Genomic DNA, 15290 nt, shown 5'->3' on the forward strand with positions numbered 1-15290 from the left:
ATGACGCCTGGGGCTGCAGGCCATCCTCTCAGCAGCCCAAGGACAGGGGTCTTGTGACACCCACCCCTTGCTTTCCTCCCAGTCGTACCTTGCCACCTTCTGCACCATGGCCCTCAGCCCTGGGTCTCACCTGTGTGTCCGAGTCCCCGTGTGTCTTTTCAGACCCTCTACCGAGCCCGACACCTCCACTAGGGCACTCCAGGTGCCTCTAGGCCACCAAGCCCAACTCCTCCCACACCTGCACCACATCCAAGACAGAGCCTCATGAAGCTACTCTGGGTACCTTCCAACTGCTCTCCCCAAAATCAAAGTGCAAGTCCCACCATCTGTACCTCCAAAGCACCTCCACCTCGACCCAGGGAGCTTCCCCTGCCCACCAAAAACACAAGTGCCACACTTTCAAACAAAAATTGGGTAATGCCCACTCACTTCTGGTAGCTTCTGTGACACTTGGCTTAAAACAAAAACCTGGACCACCACCTGCTACTTCACTGAGCACCCACCTCTGGTCTTGGCTCCCAGCACACACCAATGGCCCCTCCTTGGGGTCTGCTCCTGCTCCCTGAGAAGCCCCTCTCCATTCCTCTGCACAGTCTCCCCCCCGCCCCCCGCTCTGTGCTTTCCACGGCACCTCCTAGGACCTGCTCCTGAGCTGAGTGTCAGCAGGCATCCCCAATCGGGTCTGTTTTGCCCTTAGGCATGACTGTCCTGTCCGGAAACACATGCCTCCACTCAGCCCACTGCCTGGCACCAGAGGGCCTTCAAAGCATTTTTTTTAAGAGACAGGGTCTCGCTCTGCTGCCCAGATTAGAGTGCAGTGGTACGATCATAGTTCACTGTAGCCTCCAGCATCTGGGCTCAAGTGATCCTCCTGCCTCAGCCTCCAGAGTAGCCAGGACTACAGGCACACACTACCATGCCCGACTGATTTTTATTTTATGTAGAGACAGGGTCTTGCTGTATTGCCAAGGCTGGTCTCAAACTCCTGACCTTAAGCAATCCTCCTGCCTCAGCCTCCCAAAGTGCTGGGATTATAGGCGTGAGCCACTGTGCCCAGCCAAAGCATCTTTCTGAAGGAAGCAACTGCCCTTCCCCTGCCCTGGAAGAGCGCACTGCCCCTGTGCCGGCAACTCACTTTTGAGCACTGTCTTAATCTTGGTCATCATCGGCTGCACGCTCGTCTCTCCGTCAGAGGGGTGGTCGCTGTCTCCTCCATATTTCTCCTCTGTTCGCCTCTTTTTGGGAGCACAAAGGCCTTCTTCCAGCAGAGCATCCACATCGTTGTCAAAGTCATCCTGCAAAACATGCTGTTCAGACACCATGGCCCGGAGCCCGAGTTCCTGCACGACGGGCAAGCCCAGCCGCGTCCACCAGAACAGACACAGAGAGAGCTGCGCTCAGGGGGCTAGGTGTGCCCTTAGGGCATGTGGCCATCTGAAAAATAAACGGGATGAGACCGAAAACTGATGCCAACACACCTGGTCCAGGTGCACACACCGCCAAGGAGCGCTTCTCAGCAGCACCTGTCGACTCAGGCTGGATAAAGGGTTCAAGGCCAACCCGTTGGCCAAACGTTTCGTTAACAAAACTTTAAAAATCCAGACTCCTTACATCTTTCTCTTCTCCACATTAACATTACCCCACCTCATAAGGCATTTCATTTTTTAAATTTCCCTGCTTTTAAAAGATGCTGCAATTCCCAAACCCCTTTGGGATTGCTAAGAGCCCACCAAAGAAGGGGTGTCGCCAACATACCTCGTAGGAGAAATTCAAGGCCTCTTCGTCCACTCTGTCTCTTTGAACGATCGCTTTAGCCGTGAACCCGCCTGCTCCTTCTTCATCTAGCTCCAAATTGTCAGTAAAATCTTCTAACTCATCGAGCACTGCATACTCCACTCTCTTTTCCTGATCCAGCTCATTCTCCTCATCCTTCTTATCTGCACTCTCACCCCCTATGCCTACCCCATTACCAACACTCCCGCCAAAGGGACAAGCATGCACGTCCCCACTGACAGGGCTAAGGAGCAGACCGCACTCTGCCCGCGTGTCGCGCTCCGCTCCTGTGTACAGCACCTTTCTGTCCTTACTTCTGCAACTCTCAGTAAAGCTCACGCTAATCTTTACATCCTTAAGCAACTTAAGGTCAGGGGAGAACTTCCGGACCGCAGGTGCGTGCCGGGCGGTGCGCGGGCTGTGGCCACTACAGTTCGGGTCTATGAGGAGGCGGCCCTTAGAGAAGGATCCTTTGGAGAGAAGAGAAGCTCCGTAGAAGTTGAAGGGGTCCTCAGCAGGGGGTTCGGACTGTCCATCACCACCAGAGCCAACGTCCATTACCTCTGCACCACTGGACGTTTGCAGGGGAGGTGGTGGAGACTGCTCACGGGGCAGCGCTTGGGAGGGGCGAGCTCGGCTCTCCATCACCGCTTCTCCTGCGGGCCCACACGGGAGCAGAGAGGGGCTCTCATCTGTCTCCATATTAAAAGCGCTTAAGACTACTTTAAAAGACCAGAGTTTTACAAGCCCTCACATAAATCTACACAGCTAACATGCACAAGTCCGCCGAAACCCGGGCGCGTCCTGCCGCGCTGTGTGCTGGCGGCTTAGTCAAGCTGGCCACATTGCTCTTTTCATTAATGTAGACAGCTTTTAGAACCACTGCCTCAATTATTGGAAATCACAATGCACTCAGCTTAAGTGACTGGCGACTAAGCGAGTCTGTCTTCATGCCGGAGTGGCACCTTTCTTCTTCCACCTGCAAAGAAATTTAAAAGTATCATCACAAAATGACAGAAACCTTCCACTTCCCGGGTACCAAGTCAAAGTCAAGCGCTATTCACAGCGTAGTAAAGAGCTTAAAATTATATGCCTAAGAGAACCTTTTAGGCATCAGAACAAACTAGCCTTACTTTCTTCTTTTAGAACCTAAATTATAATTTAAGTCCAAAGTTTAATATTTTATTAACTGTCCACTTTAATTCTTACTTCAGGAGCACAAAAATAATATAATCTTAAGGCTCAAAAGGGATAAAAAAAATTTACACTAAACTGTACCAGAGCACTCCCCTACCTCAGTCTACAGGCAAGCAAGCATGGTGGGAGGCACCCTTTCCGGAACACGCATAAGGCATGTGGCCTCCCTCAGGCCTTCGGAGCACGTCAGTCCACTCACCTGCAAGGGCTGGGTTAGTCAGAGGGCGAGCGCCAGGCCCTCAGCTCAGCTCTGCGGCACTAGGGCCTCAGAGGTATGGCCAGGCGCCCGCTACCCCGGCCCCAGGGCTCTCCTGGGCCCACAAGGTGGCACGTGGACAGGGATAGTGATGCAGCGTGCTGAGGTCACCAGAGGTGGCGGCATAGTTGTTCTCGGTAGAGGAGAGGGGTGGGTGGCTGTGGGGAAGGGAGCCTGCCAGGGTTTTGGGGAGAGCTACAAGAGACAGCTGGAGCCAAGGCACAGAGAGTCCTGGGTGCCACCTGCAGCCTGGCTCCACGATGGGGACAACAGGAGCCACCGAGGGTGAAGCAACTTTGGGGTCAGAATTAGGCCTTTATTTGCGAAAAGACACTGACAGCCGTGCCAGGCAGAGGCGGCTGCACCTGAGGCACGGGACAGTCTTCCACGCCAGAGGACGAAGGTGTGAAAGAGGCCCTGGCGACGGGGCTGGAGACACCAAGAACAGTGCCACAGAACTGGCCACAGTGGTTGACCCAACAGAGGCAGGGAGCAGAGAAAAGAGGGAACCGAGACGAGCAAGGCTCCTCCCCTGGAGGGACACATGGATTCCATCACCTAAGCAGGAGCCTACAGAGACTGACAGGTGCCGTGACGGGCCCAGGGACGGACGGCCAACACACACCAACGAGGAGCGAGCTGCCAGGCCACAGGAGGATGGCTGCCCGGGGGTTAAGGATGCAACTCTAGGAAGCCTCACAACAGAGGAAGCACGACAGGTGGGCTGGATGCCACGCGGCAGGGAAGGCGGGTGGGGGGGTCAGTGCAGCCAGAAAACCCAGGGGCCCAGCAGGAGAAGAACATGCAGACAGACACACACGTGCATGCACACCCCCTCAACGTGCACAGAAACACACCCATGCACATGCTGTGCACACGGTGCAGATGCACACACGCATGCCCACGCCATGTGACAGCCTGACTGGTTTCAGGGACTACTCCAGAGACTCCCAGAAGGAACAGGAGACAGCAGATATCACACGTTTGAGAAGTTTACGGTGCGGGGACAGAGTATGGTGGTTGCACTTTGAAGGTAACACAACATGAAGACCAGAGGCTGCTTTAGGTGTCATCAATACACTTCACAACTATTGTCTAACCGTCTACTTGGAGGGAGGCATTAAGTGAACAAGCGACAAGGTCCCCAGGATCTGGACATGTTGGCAGGGCAATGACCACTGCACTGTCACTGTATTTCTAGATTCTAAAATGTCCTAACACTTTTTAACTCAATAACCACCTCCCCAAAGGCACGTCCATCAAAGGTCCTCGGCAACAAGGCAATACAGCAGAGCTGACCGTGGCCTTCAGAGTGCTGTGGTGCTGAGCAGGCTGCAGCCAGCAGCCAGGTGGGCATGAGGAGCACCAAGTGGGGTGAGGCCAGTCTCCTGGCAACCAAGAGAGGCCACCTCAGAGAAGGGACACACAGGTCGGCATGCCCAGTACTCCAGACCACGAGTAAGACCAAGACTAGGCCCTCCAACCCGACAGTCCTGCAGAGACCCTCGTGAGTCAATCCATGGTTCTGGGGCAGAAAAAGCTAACGTGAAGAAGACACAAGGAGGTGGGAGGACTGGAGGCTGGGAGGACGGGAGGATGGGAGGACGGGATGAGGAAGGCTGCTACCATGTGAAAAGGCTCCGAAGCAGCCAGTGTGCGAGCACCCAGCAAGGATGAAAACTGCCAAAGGGCAGTGCCTTGAAGAGGTGCAGGGCACAGAATCCTGGAGCCAGGGAAGGGAGGATGCGCTCTCTGGGAAAGCAGGAAACCTGCCCAGCCCCAGAGCTCAGTGACAGGCAGCCCCAGACAATCCCCTTACTCTCCCCCTGCAAGCTTTCTGCATCTACCCAACAGTGTCCACTCATCACCTTCCACGTGGTACACACACCATCCCAGACGCTGCAGACACAAGACAGGCGAAACCCCTGCCCTGCAGAGCTCCCATTTTAGCGGGTGAGAGGGACAAGTAACAACTAAGAAAGGCATGTACTGTGACACATGCTGAGAAGTGTTCAAGCTAAAACAAAACAAGGAAAGGGCTGAGGAAGAGCAGGCAGCTTCAGAAAGGGGGATCACAGAAGGCCTCGCAGCCAGCATCCACCTGACGGCAGAGAGTGAGCCAGGTAGGTAGCAAGGCTGGGAGGAAGGGACATTCCAGGTGACACTGAGAGGAAAAGCAAAGGCCCTAGGGTGGGAGCATGGTGTGGGAGCTGGACTGGTGCGCTGAGGAGGCCTGACAATGGGCCAGGTCAGTGAGGGCAAGTGGGTCAGGGGTAGGTGTCCCAGGCTGCTGCCAGGACTTTGGCTCTTATCTTGAGATGGGCCACATGATCCAAAGACAGCAGTGGCAGCCCACCCTCAGGCAGGCCGTCCTAAGTGCTGTAAGCATTACCTCACCCAGTGCTCACGCAGCACTGTGACAAAGGTTAAAGCATTTGCTCAAGGTCACACAGCTAGAAATGGTGCCGCTGCCTTATCCCCAAGGCAAGCTGGAGTCTACACTGCCTCACTTTTATACCACCTTACAGTTTAAAAGAATCACCCTGTGTCCAGAAAAACTACAGGTGGGTGGATGGGGGTGGGAAGTGGGGATCAAGGGTGACAACAAAGAGAATTAGAGGCTCACTTGGTAGCTTGGACCAGGACAGTAAGTGGTGAGAAATGGTCTGCTGTTGGAAATAGGAGGTGAGCTGACGGGGCTTCCTGACAGCTGCATGAAGGCGTAAGGAAGAGACAGACTGAGGGGACTTCAGAAAGGCCCCGGGAGAGTTCTGGCAGGTGAAGGTGGAGTTTGGTCTGGACGTGGCTACTTGGCATCACAGTAACACAGGGAGATGTGGAAGCGGCAGCTGGAAACAGCAGGCTGGAGCTCAGAAAGGAGGCCAGGGCTGGAGATGGAGGCATGGAAGATGTCAAGGAAAGGTGACATTAAAGCCAGGAGGCTGGATGAGATCACGAAGGGAGCTGTGACAGGAGAGACCAAGACTGGGCCAGTCAGAATCACATTTCCCACCCAAGGTCACGGTGAAACTGTGAAACAAGCCCTGGAAAGTGCTCCGCACACAATGCCTGGCCTTAACGGGCTCAAAGGAGGTCTCTCCCACCCTTCGGCCTCAACACTGCTTCAGCTGATTGACACATGCACGTGGCAAACTCTGCCTTGTCAACAGGACCACAGGCCAGCAGCAGACTTCACAGTGGGCTCCCTGGGCCCCTGGCACCAGGTAAAACCAACACTAGGACAGCGCCCTTCCTTGGAGTCCACTTGCCATGCTGGCATCAAGGCGCCGGCCGCAATGGTCCAGAGTGGTGGAGACTGCCTTTCGGTCAAGCCTCTCATGCTGCAGCCTCCCGCCCAACCCAGTGCAGCATGACCTCATCCGTTCCTTTTGTCACCCTCCACAGGGCCTCACATCCTGTGCTCACACCAGGCACTCAGTACCCCAGGCTGGCCATTCACCCCCTTTGGGGAGGGATGGCCTGCAACAGGGTTTGAGCCACTCCCACAACTGGAGTCCAGTCCGGCTAGGAGACAGCGGGTCCTCGCCTAGCAGCTGGCCTCGAACAGCCGACAGCCCGGGCCTGCCGTGCGGCAGGTAGCAAGGGACATGCAAGCATGCAAACCGGCAAATCGAATTCCTACCGGGAGCAACCCAAGTCCATCTGACGATACTTGACAGGAATCGCTGTCAACAGGTTGCCACCTTCCATTTACTTATACCATGCTCATTGTTACAAAAAAACCATGTCCCAAATATCTATGTGACACTCAATCCGGGAGCGTTTGGTGGAGAAAAGGACTTGGGCGACTTCTCGGGTTCCCAAACTGTGTTAAAGCCGGCAGGGTCCTCGGCGAGCACGGTCCCTGTCCACACCTTTCCCGCCTGAAAGCGATGCTACGGCTGCGGGCTCCCCGGGAGAGCGGCCGCTATGCTCGGGTGGCCAGCGACGCGTGTCGGCGACGCCCGGCCCGGGCCCGCCCCCCGCCCGGCGCGGCCCGGCCCGGCGGAACCCCGCGCGCTCCCGCGGCCATGCCGCCTCACAAAGGCCGGACTCCGCGCGGCCCGGGCCGCGGCCGCGGTCGGGAGGGAGGCGGGAGGCAGGTCGAGCCCCCGCGCAGGCCGCAGCCCGCCCGCCCGCGGGGCGCCCCTTGCGCCCCGCACCTACCTGCGGCGCCCGCGGCCTGCCCGAGCCGCCCGCAGCCCGACCCCGGCAGGGAGATCCTCACCGCGCGGCCGCCGCCGCCATCTGGAAAGGCCTCCCGGGCTCTCGGGGCGGCGGACCCGCCTGCCGCGCCGGGAGGGCGGAGGGCGGGCCTTGGCGGCGCGCGGCCAATCCGGGCGCGCGGCCGCCGCGCATTGGGGGACCGGCCGAGCGGGCTGCGGCGCCCGCCAATCGGCGGCGCGTGGCGCGCGTGTCCGCGGCGCGCGGCCCAATAGCGCGGCCGCGCGGGCGGGACCAGGCGCCAGGCCGCGGTCGCGCTAACGGTCGCCGCCCGGGCGGGGCTCCTCGGGGGGAGGACCGCGGCGCGGGGGGCGCCGGGAACGGGGAGCGCGAGGGCTGCCGGGAGGAGGGAGCGGGGGACGCCGGGAGCGGCGCTGCCGCGCGGGCCCGCAGGACCCAGTCGGAGGCGTCGGTTCGTCAACCGCGACCGCGAACAAAGCGCGGGGCGTGCTCGGCCGGCGCTTTCCTGTTTGCTGACGCTGCAGCAGCAGCCTCGGGAGGGCCGTGGGAGTGGAGCCGGCACTTTCCAGTCTAAACGTGGAGGGAACGGCGGGCACAGAGACTCGCCTGTCGGCAGCCGCAGACCGAAACCCTGGATGCTAAAAATAGTGGCGAAATACGAGAAACGTTTTTTGTTGTGTCTTTATACAGAGTTGCAAAGTTTCTCCCCCGAGAAACTTATTAATTGCAGAAGGAAAATAGCTTTACAGTGGGAAAAAATCCTGGGAGACACCAGTGCAAATATTAATAAGCTATCTAGGTCACCAGCAAGTGTATACGCGTCCAAACTTAGCAAGTGCGACACTTGACATATGTGCAATTGTGCTTCAATAGAAGTGACAAAAGGCACCAGTGAAAGGACATATTGTGGACCTCAAGAGAAGGACATAGGTTCATTTGTGGGTATTTCTGCCCAAAAGGCAGAACCTGAATAAAGAAAGATCAGACAAAGGCAAAATTAGGGGCCTTCTGCAAAATTACCAGCCAATAGCCCGAAGAAGTGGCCTGTACCTGTAGTCCCAGCTACTCGGGAGGCTGAGGCAGGAGGATCCCTTGAGCCCAGGAGTGGAAGGCCACAGTGAGCTATGATGGTGCCACTGCACTCCAGCGTGAGTGACAAAGGAAAAAAAATACCAGCCAGTGCTTTTCAAAAGTGTCAGGATCATTCAAGTCAAAAACAGACTGAGGAGCCCTCTTTGTTTGAAGGAGACATAACAAATTGCAAGATGGAATCCAGGCCCTCTATGCTCACAAAAGGGATGTTAGTGGGACCATTGGTAAAATTCAAATAAGGTCTGTAGATTAGTTAATAGTATTGTGTTAATAAAAGATTCTTTGCTTGGCCAAGCTTCAGTCAAGCTCCTAGGCCCATCTGTGCTCTTCCTTACAAATTCCAGTTTTAGGCCAGGCACGGTGGCTCATGCCTATAATCCCAGCTACTTGGAAGACAGAGGCTGGAGGATCGCTTGAGCCAGGAGTTTGAGACCAGCCTGGGCAACATAATGAGACCCCATCTCTACATAAATAAATTAGCCTGGCGTGATGGTGTGTGCCTGCCATCCCAGCTATTCGGAAGGCTGAAGAGGAAGGATCACTTGAGCCCAAGAGTTTTTGGCTACAATGAGCTATGATTGTGCCACTGCATTCTAGCCTGGGTGACAGAGTGCAATCTTAAAAAAAAAACAAAAAAACAAAAACAGCTCATCAAACCCCCACACATATAACTTTGATTTCTGATCACCCTCAGTATCTGATCTTCTGCCATCCCCAGGTGATATCTGAGCATTCTTGCTGATGTCTGTCTTCAGCAAGAATCCTGTTAGGTCAATTTAGCCAGAGTCCCCCTTACCCCTGATGTTTTCTTTTATTCATTTTCCACCCACTGTCCCCTACCTTGTTCTGTGGCTACCAATTCCCACTTGCCCATGCTATATGTACTTTAACAAGTGGTACTGAATAATTTTTTTCATTAACAGTTACGGTGCTGCAACTCAGAATCAAGGCCCCTCAGTGTGTATCTTTGCAACCTTTGTCTTCTCTCCTAACTGTGGGATCCATTCACGAGTCAGACTCCTGAACCATTGATCTGGACAAACTTTTGTTCAAGCTGGTAAGGACAGACTTTGATTTTAAGGTATATACTCTCTGAAGCTGGGTTAGTGTCCCAGGCTTCTTTTGAAAGGTATCTCCTGGACTGGAATGTCTTCTTGTTCCGGGTGGGGATTATTCCCCGACTCCCCAGGCTGGACGCCTCTACTCCCTGGCTCACTGTGAGGCTTCTCTGTTCTCTCTATTGGATCCTGCTTCTCCCATGGGAACCTCTCTGTCACCTGAATCCCCTCTTCTTGAACCCCTGTGGACTATATGCTCTGCCAACTCTGCCTACCTCCTCCTCATTGGCATGAGTTTGCCCTCTGGTTTACTGGAATCCTTGGATATGTCTCCATTCAAACCCCTATACCCTCTGTCCTCTGTCCCTACTGCCAGGCCCCCTTCCTCCTCACAGCCCCTCAGTCACTTGAACTTTAGGCCACATGTTCTCAAGAGACTCAGGGACCCCGCCTTAGTCTATTTTCTGTTGCTTATAACAGAATACCTAAAATTGGGTAATTTATAAGGAGTTTATTTCTTACAGTTGAAAGGCTGAGAAGCCCAAAGTCAAGGGGGCACGTAGCCTCCTTTCTGACACGGACTCTCTGAAGACTCCTGAAGCGGCACAGTGTATCATACGGCAACGAGGCTGAGCATGTCAGTGTGCTAGGTCAGATATTTCTTCCTCCTCTTATAAAGCCTCCAGTTCCCCTCCCACGATAACCCATTAATTCATTAATCCATTCAGAAGGGCAGAGCCTTTATGACCCAATCACTTCTTCAAGGCCCCACCTCTCAATAGTGCTACATTGGGGATTAAATTTCAATATGATTTCTGGATGGGACAAATATTCAAACCATAATAGGCCCCCAAAAGCAATCACTTGAGGCTGAAAATAGAAAAAGGCAATTTGGAAGCAGAAATTGATGTTTTCTCTACTTGGGTGGGCTTTAGAGACATTCAAAAGCTGCTAGATGTCTCCTCAGTCACTCACCTAAAATTTAGTGAGTGCCTCCATAAGATGATCTATCAGGGCAAAAGAAGGTCTTAAAACATTGGCAAAAAGCTTTAGCTGTTACTGAGTAGGTAACAATTTGTCCAGCTTTCACCTTCTGGTGAAATTCATATAAAAGTATAATTGGATATAAATCACTTGAGTTTCTATTACTGTGTTTTATGGACTCATGACTAAAATTTTAGAATGAAAACTATAAGATCTTTGCATCTATCTGTATGTTCATGCATGTATGTTTGTATGTTATGTATATGTGGTATTCGTCTATCTCCAGATGGTAGTACTAAATTAATTTGTAAAATCCCTTTAAGGGAGTAATTGATTCTATACCAATATAGAATGACTGGTTCTTCCAAAATGAGAAAGAGAAAAATATAGGGGGAAAAAAGTGCCGATAGATATTTTTAAAAAATTGTAAAAGGTTTACAGGAAAGAATCTTGGAAAAGAAATATTATCTTGTGTGGTCAAAACTGGGTGAGATTGGATGGAATCATTTATAAGGTTCTATTGAAGTTAGCATTAGTATTAATAGTACACTGATACAAAACTATAATTTGGTCTTTTCTGCTAAAATGACAAATTTTTTTAGAGTATTTGAGAATGTGAACATTTTTCTTTGCCTTTTAAATAATTGACCTAGAAAACAAAGATTTTGCATGTGATCAAGATAATTTCTTGTGCTTCGTGATGTCTTTTATTAGGTTTTTGATTATATAAGAAATGTAAGTCTCAATATTAAAACAGCTAGGGTTTCTTTTTTAACAATTATGTAACTTTTTTTCTCTTTTTTTTTTTGTATTTACAACTATGAAACTTTGGTTGCCCTTAAAATCTTTTGTCACCTTAGTATCATTTCACGGTGACCTATAATCCTATTTGTTTTAAACCTTTTGACATTTTTGACAATTTTCCAAAATCAAATTCTAAATTAAGTCTTTTTGACTCTGAACTTTGAGACTTTCAAGAAGATCCCGGCAAAGTCTCAGATTTGTTTCTCACTTTGTAAAAGAGTAAAAAAGCCAAACCAATTGGCTTGATATGTTAAATTATAATATATGGGAAGTATTATCAAATAAGTGATACTAAACCTTCTTTAAGTGTTGTTTGGATAGATGTTATTAATGCGTGCTCCCCAGATTGTGCGAAATTCCTAGAAATCTGATATGTCTTGTATAATGTTACCCATCATAATTATGTTTAATTATGTTAAAATTTTGTATGCCACAGAAATAACAAAATTTCCATGTCAATTGTGTAATTATTATAATGCACTCTCATCAGATCTTTAAGCATGGCCAATTTAAGTCTTTATCATTCATAAACAGTTCATGAAAAAAGACTGACAAGTACTCTGGCATACAGACTTTTGGCAACTTTATGATCATACCATTGGATTGTGTAAGAATTTCCAGAATGCTAATGAAGACAATGAAGGGCTCATGAAACTGCTAACCAAGGTCATGCAGAAAAAGAATTAATTGCATAGGGCTGAATGAACTGATGGGGATAATTTTTATGATGTTTTGTTTGAAACATTTCTGGCTGTTTAATATTTCGTTTCCTAGATTCAAGGAAACTTATTTTTCCTTTTCTTTTAAGATATCTATAGCTTATAATAATTTGGTAAACAAAGATGAAATAAATACCTTTTCTCCCTACCTGATCCTTCCAGAATTCAAAAACTATTCATGAGTAGTCTCACTTTTATGGCAATATAGTTATTTACATAAGTTCAGTAAGAATTTGTTCTCTTTGCAACAGGGTACAACTGAGGAAATGGTTATATTACCAAGGCTTTGAATGGAATGTCATATTTTCAGATATGACCAGACAACTTTGGAAACTAAGGTTGACTTTATGAAACCAAAAAAGTTGGGGAAAAAATGGCCAGGTACTTTGAATACGTGGGTCACATGGTTGCCTTGCAGGTACATAAGGAATGTCACTTCCTGTCAAGCCCAGGAACCTCAGGATATTTTGGGGACCTTGAAAAGAAAGGAATTCACCCAAACCTATAGGTATTGTAGGCAAAACATGATCGTGAGGCCTTGGCTTGGTTTCCCAGCCAGGAGAGGCTTTTAAAGTCCTATCTGAGATTCCTTATCAAAAGTCTCAGCAAAATAAACTTAGAGCCTATATGGTCAATCACGATTGTTGCTGTACTTATGTGAATGATCAGACCAAGTTTAATGAAACTAAACTTATTTTATAAACAAGTTAGTCTTACTTTGACATCTTTGATAGAAATGGAGGTGACTACAAAGAGAAAAAGTATGTTTTGGAAGAAAATTATAATGCACCCATTATCAGATCTAGCCTATTCATTGTTTTTGAGGTTTTGATATTTCCCTACAAATTAGCTTGGATCCTGAATTCTAGTTTCCTCCAACATCTGACTACAACTCTCTAACCTAATATCTCCAATCTCTCTCTCACCCTTCTGGCTTAGAACCACTGAAAATTAAAACTGTCCTTTTCTGGCCAGGCACAGTGGCTCATGCCTGTAATCCTAGCACTCTGGGAGGCCGAAGCAGGAGGATGGCTCGAGGTCAGGAGTTCAAGACCAGCCTGAGCAAGAGCAAGACCCCATCTCTACTAGAAATAGAAAGAAATTAGGTGGACAACTAAAAATATATAGAAAAAATTAGCCAGGCATGGTGGCATATGCCTATAGTCCCAGCTACTTGGGAGGCTGAGGCAGGAGGATCACTTGAGCCCAGTAGTTTGAGGTTGCTGGCACTCTAGCCTGGGCAACAGGGTGAGACTCTGTATCAAAAAAAAACCAAAAAAAAACCCTGTCTTTTTCCTAAAGTCCTGCAAGCTGAAGCTGGACAACTTGATATTAACTTCAGAGAAATCACAACAGTTGATGTACAGAGAACCTTCAAAACATACAAACTGCAAACCAGGGAAATCTGTCAGATTGCTACAGCCCATCCCTGCTCCATCCGAAGATGTTTCAGGCCCAGTACCTAGAATTCTTCTTGACTGTTGCCCTCTGGACTCAGAAACTGAGTTTATAGTTTGTTCCAACTATTAGTCTTTGTTTTATTAAAATTTAAATAGAAACAAAACATACCTCATTAAGGGCTGACAGCTCGCACCATCCAGCAGATGATTCAGCTGGCTCTTGCTGAACAAAAGGTGACCCAACTAAGGGGACTGACACAGAGTCTTTGTTTGGCCAAACGTTATTCAGCCTCCTGAACCTTCTCCTAGGTAGGCCCTTCTATACACTTTTTTGTAAAATCCAGTTTTACCAAAGAACTCTGCTAAGTCAGTTTAGCAAGAAACCTACCCTCAGCCTCTGGTTTCCTCTGATAGCTGACCAGGCTCCTCATTCCCTGCCGTCCCCTGGGTGGTGTCTGGTCACCCTGGCCTGGTTGCAGCAGGAATCTGTTAGGTCAGTTGAGCCAGAGTCCCCCAAACTTGATGTTTCCTCTTAGTCACTTTCCATCCGAGACCCCACCCTGCTTCTTGACAATAAATCTCCACTTGCCTGCGCTATGCTCGGAGATGAGCCCAGTCTCTCAAGACCACTATTGCAGTGGTCCCTGTACCTATGGCAGTGGTCCTGAGTAGAGTCTTCCTTGTCATGCTTTAACAAGTGTCATTGAGTAACTTTTTCTTTAACAGTATCAACGCTAACTTCCTGATTGTAATCATTTTGCTGTGGTCAGGTACAGTGTTATTTTGGGAAACTAGACAGCCTGCGGCTCACGCCTGTAGTCCCAGCTACTCAGGAAGCTCAGGCAGGAAGATCCCTTGAGCTCGGGAGTTTGAGTGAGGTTACAGGGAACTATGATTGCGCCACTCCACTTCAGCCTGGGTGACAGAACGAGACCTCGTCTCTTATAAAAAAAAAAAAAAAAATTGGGAGAAACTGGGTGGAAGATACTGAAATTCTTTGCTCTTTTTTTTAATGTTTTAGCAAATTGAAATCATTTCAAAATGAAAAAGGTTAATAAAGTGAGGAGAGGAGGTGTTGCAGGTGATGAAGCCAGAGGCCTGTGCGGGCCCCTCCCCTCCCCTCCCACCTGCCCAGCACCGGGCAGTCACAGTGGGCACCGCTGTGCTGGAGGGTCCGGGTCCTGGTCTCGGCGGGGGCATCGGCCTCCCCGTGGCCAGGCTAGGCAGAGCCCACAGGAACGACACGCAGCCATCCAGCCGCAGCGACCTCCCACACGTGGTTGGCTGGTGAGTTGGGGGCTCCCTCGGCCCCAGTCAGACTTGAGATCTCAGACCTGCCCACACAATCTGGGCCAGGCCGCACGGCTGACAGAGGCCTGCACTGTGGGGCCTCGGCTGGCTCTGGCCTCAGAGTCCCACAGACTGGCGGCTGGAGGCTGGAGCACCGGCCCATCCCAGGCTGGAGTGGAGTGGCGCAGTCCCTTTCCTCTCAGGCGCCGTGTTTCCACCTCAGCTCAGCTCAGCCGTGGGCCAGGCCTCTGCTGAAGGGCCAGGATGGTGCGGTCTCCTGGCAGATGGCAGCAAGAGACGTGGCGCTGGGGAGTCCGTGGGCAGGCCCCGGCCACGCCTGCTCCTGGACCAGCCTGCACGTGGGTCTGCCCCACACCTCTAGCCTCCACGCCTCCACAGCTCAACGCGCCCACCTCAGGCCAGAGGGCGGAGGCAGCTTATGTGGGAAGGGGCATCTGAGAACGGGGAGAGAAGAGAACTCATGTTGGGGACTCAGGAGTCAGACCATCTGGTGACAAGCACAGAGGACTGG

The 15290-nt window shown here is 50.9% G+C and overlaps 1 protein-coding gene across 4 annotated transcripts in view; it reads right to left on the reverse strand.

Annotated features, from left to right (window-relative positions):
- The window catches only part of DGCR8 (DGCR8 microprocessor complex subunit), a 40441-nt gene extending 26617 nt beyond the window's left edge, over window positions 1-13824 (reverse strand). The window contains exons 1-3 of one of the 4 annotated variants that reach the window (XM_045535060.1): window positions 7394-7506; window positions 1756-2752; window positions 1136-1295 (exon numbers count right to left, since the gene is read on the reverse strand). In XM_045535060.1, coding sequence (XP_045391016.1) covers window positions 1136-1295; window positions 1756-2475 — 880 coding nt within the window. In that variant the 5' untranslated portion in view covers window positions 2476-2752; window positions 7394-7506. Of the gene's footprint in view, window positions 1-1135; window positions 1296-1755; window positions 2753-7393; window positions 7545-13637 lie in introns of those variants that run through there. The other 3 variants (XM_045535058.1, XM_045535056.1, XM_045535057.1) reach the window with 3 other exon arrangements.
- Between the last annotated feature and the right edge of the window lie 1466 nt (window positions 13825-15290).

This window comes from Lemur catta, chromosome 21 (genome assembly GCF_020740605.2).
Source record: "Lemur catta isolate mLemCat1 chromosome 21, mLemCat1.pri, whole genome shotgun sequence".
Lineage (NCBI taxonomy): Eukaryota > Metazoa > Chordata > Mammalia > Primates > Lemuridae > Lemur > Lemur catta.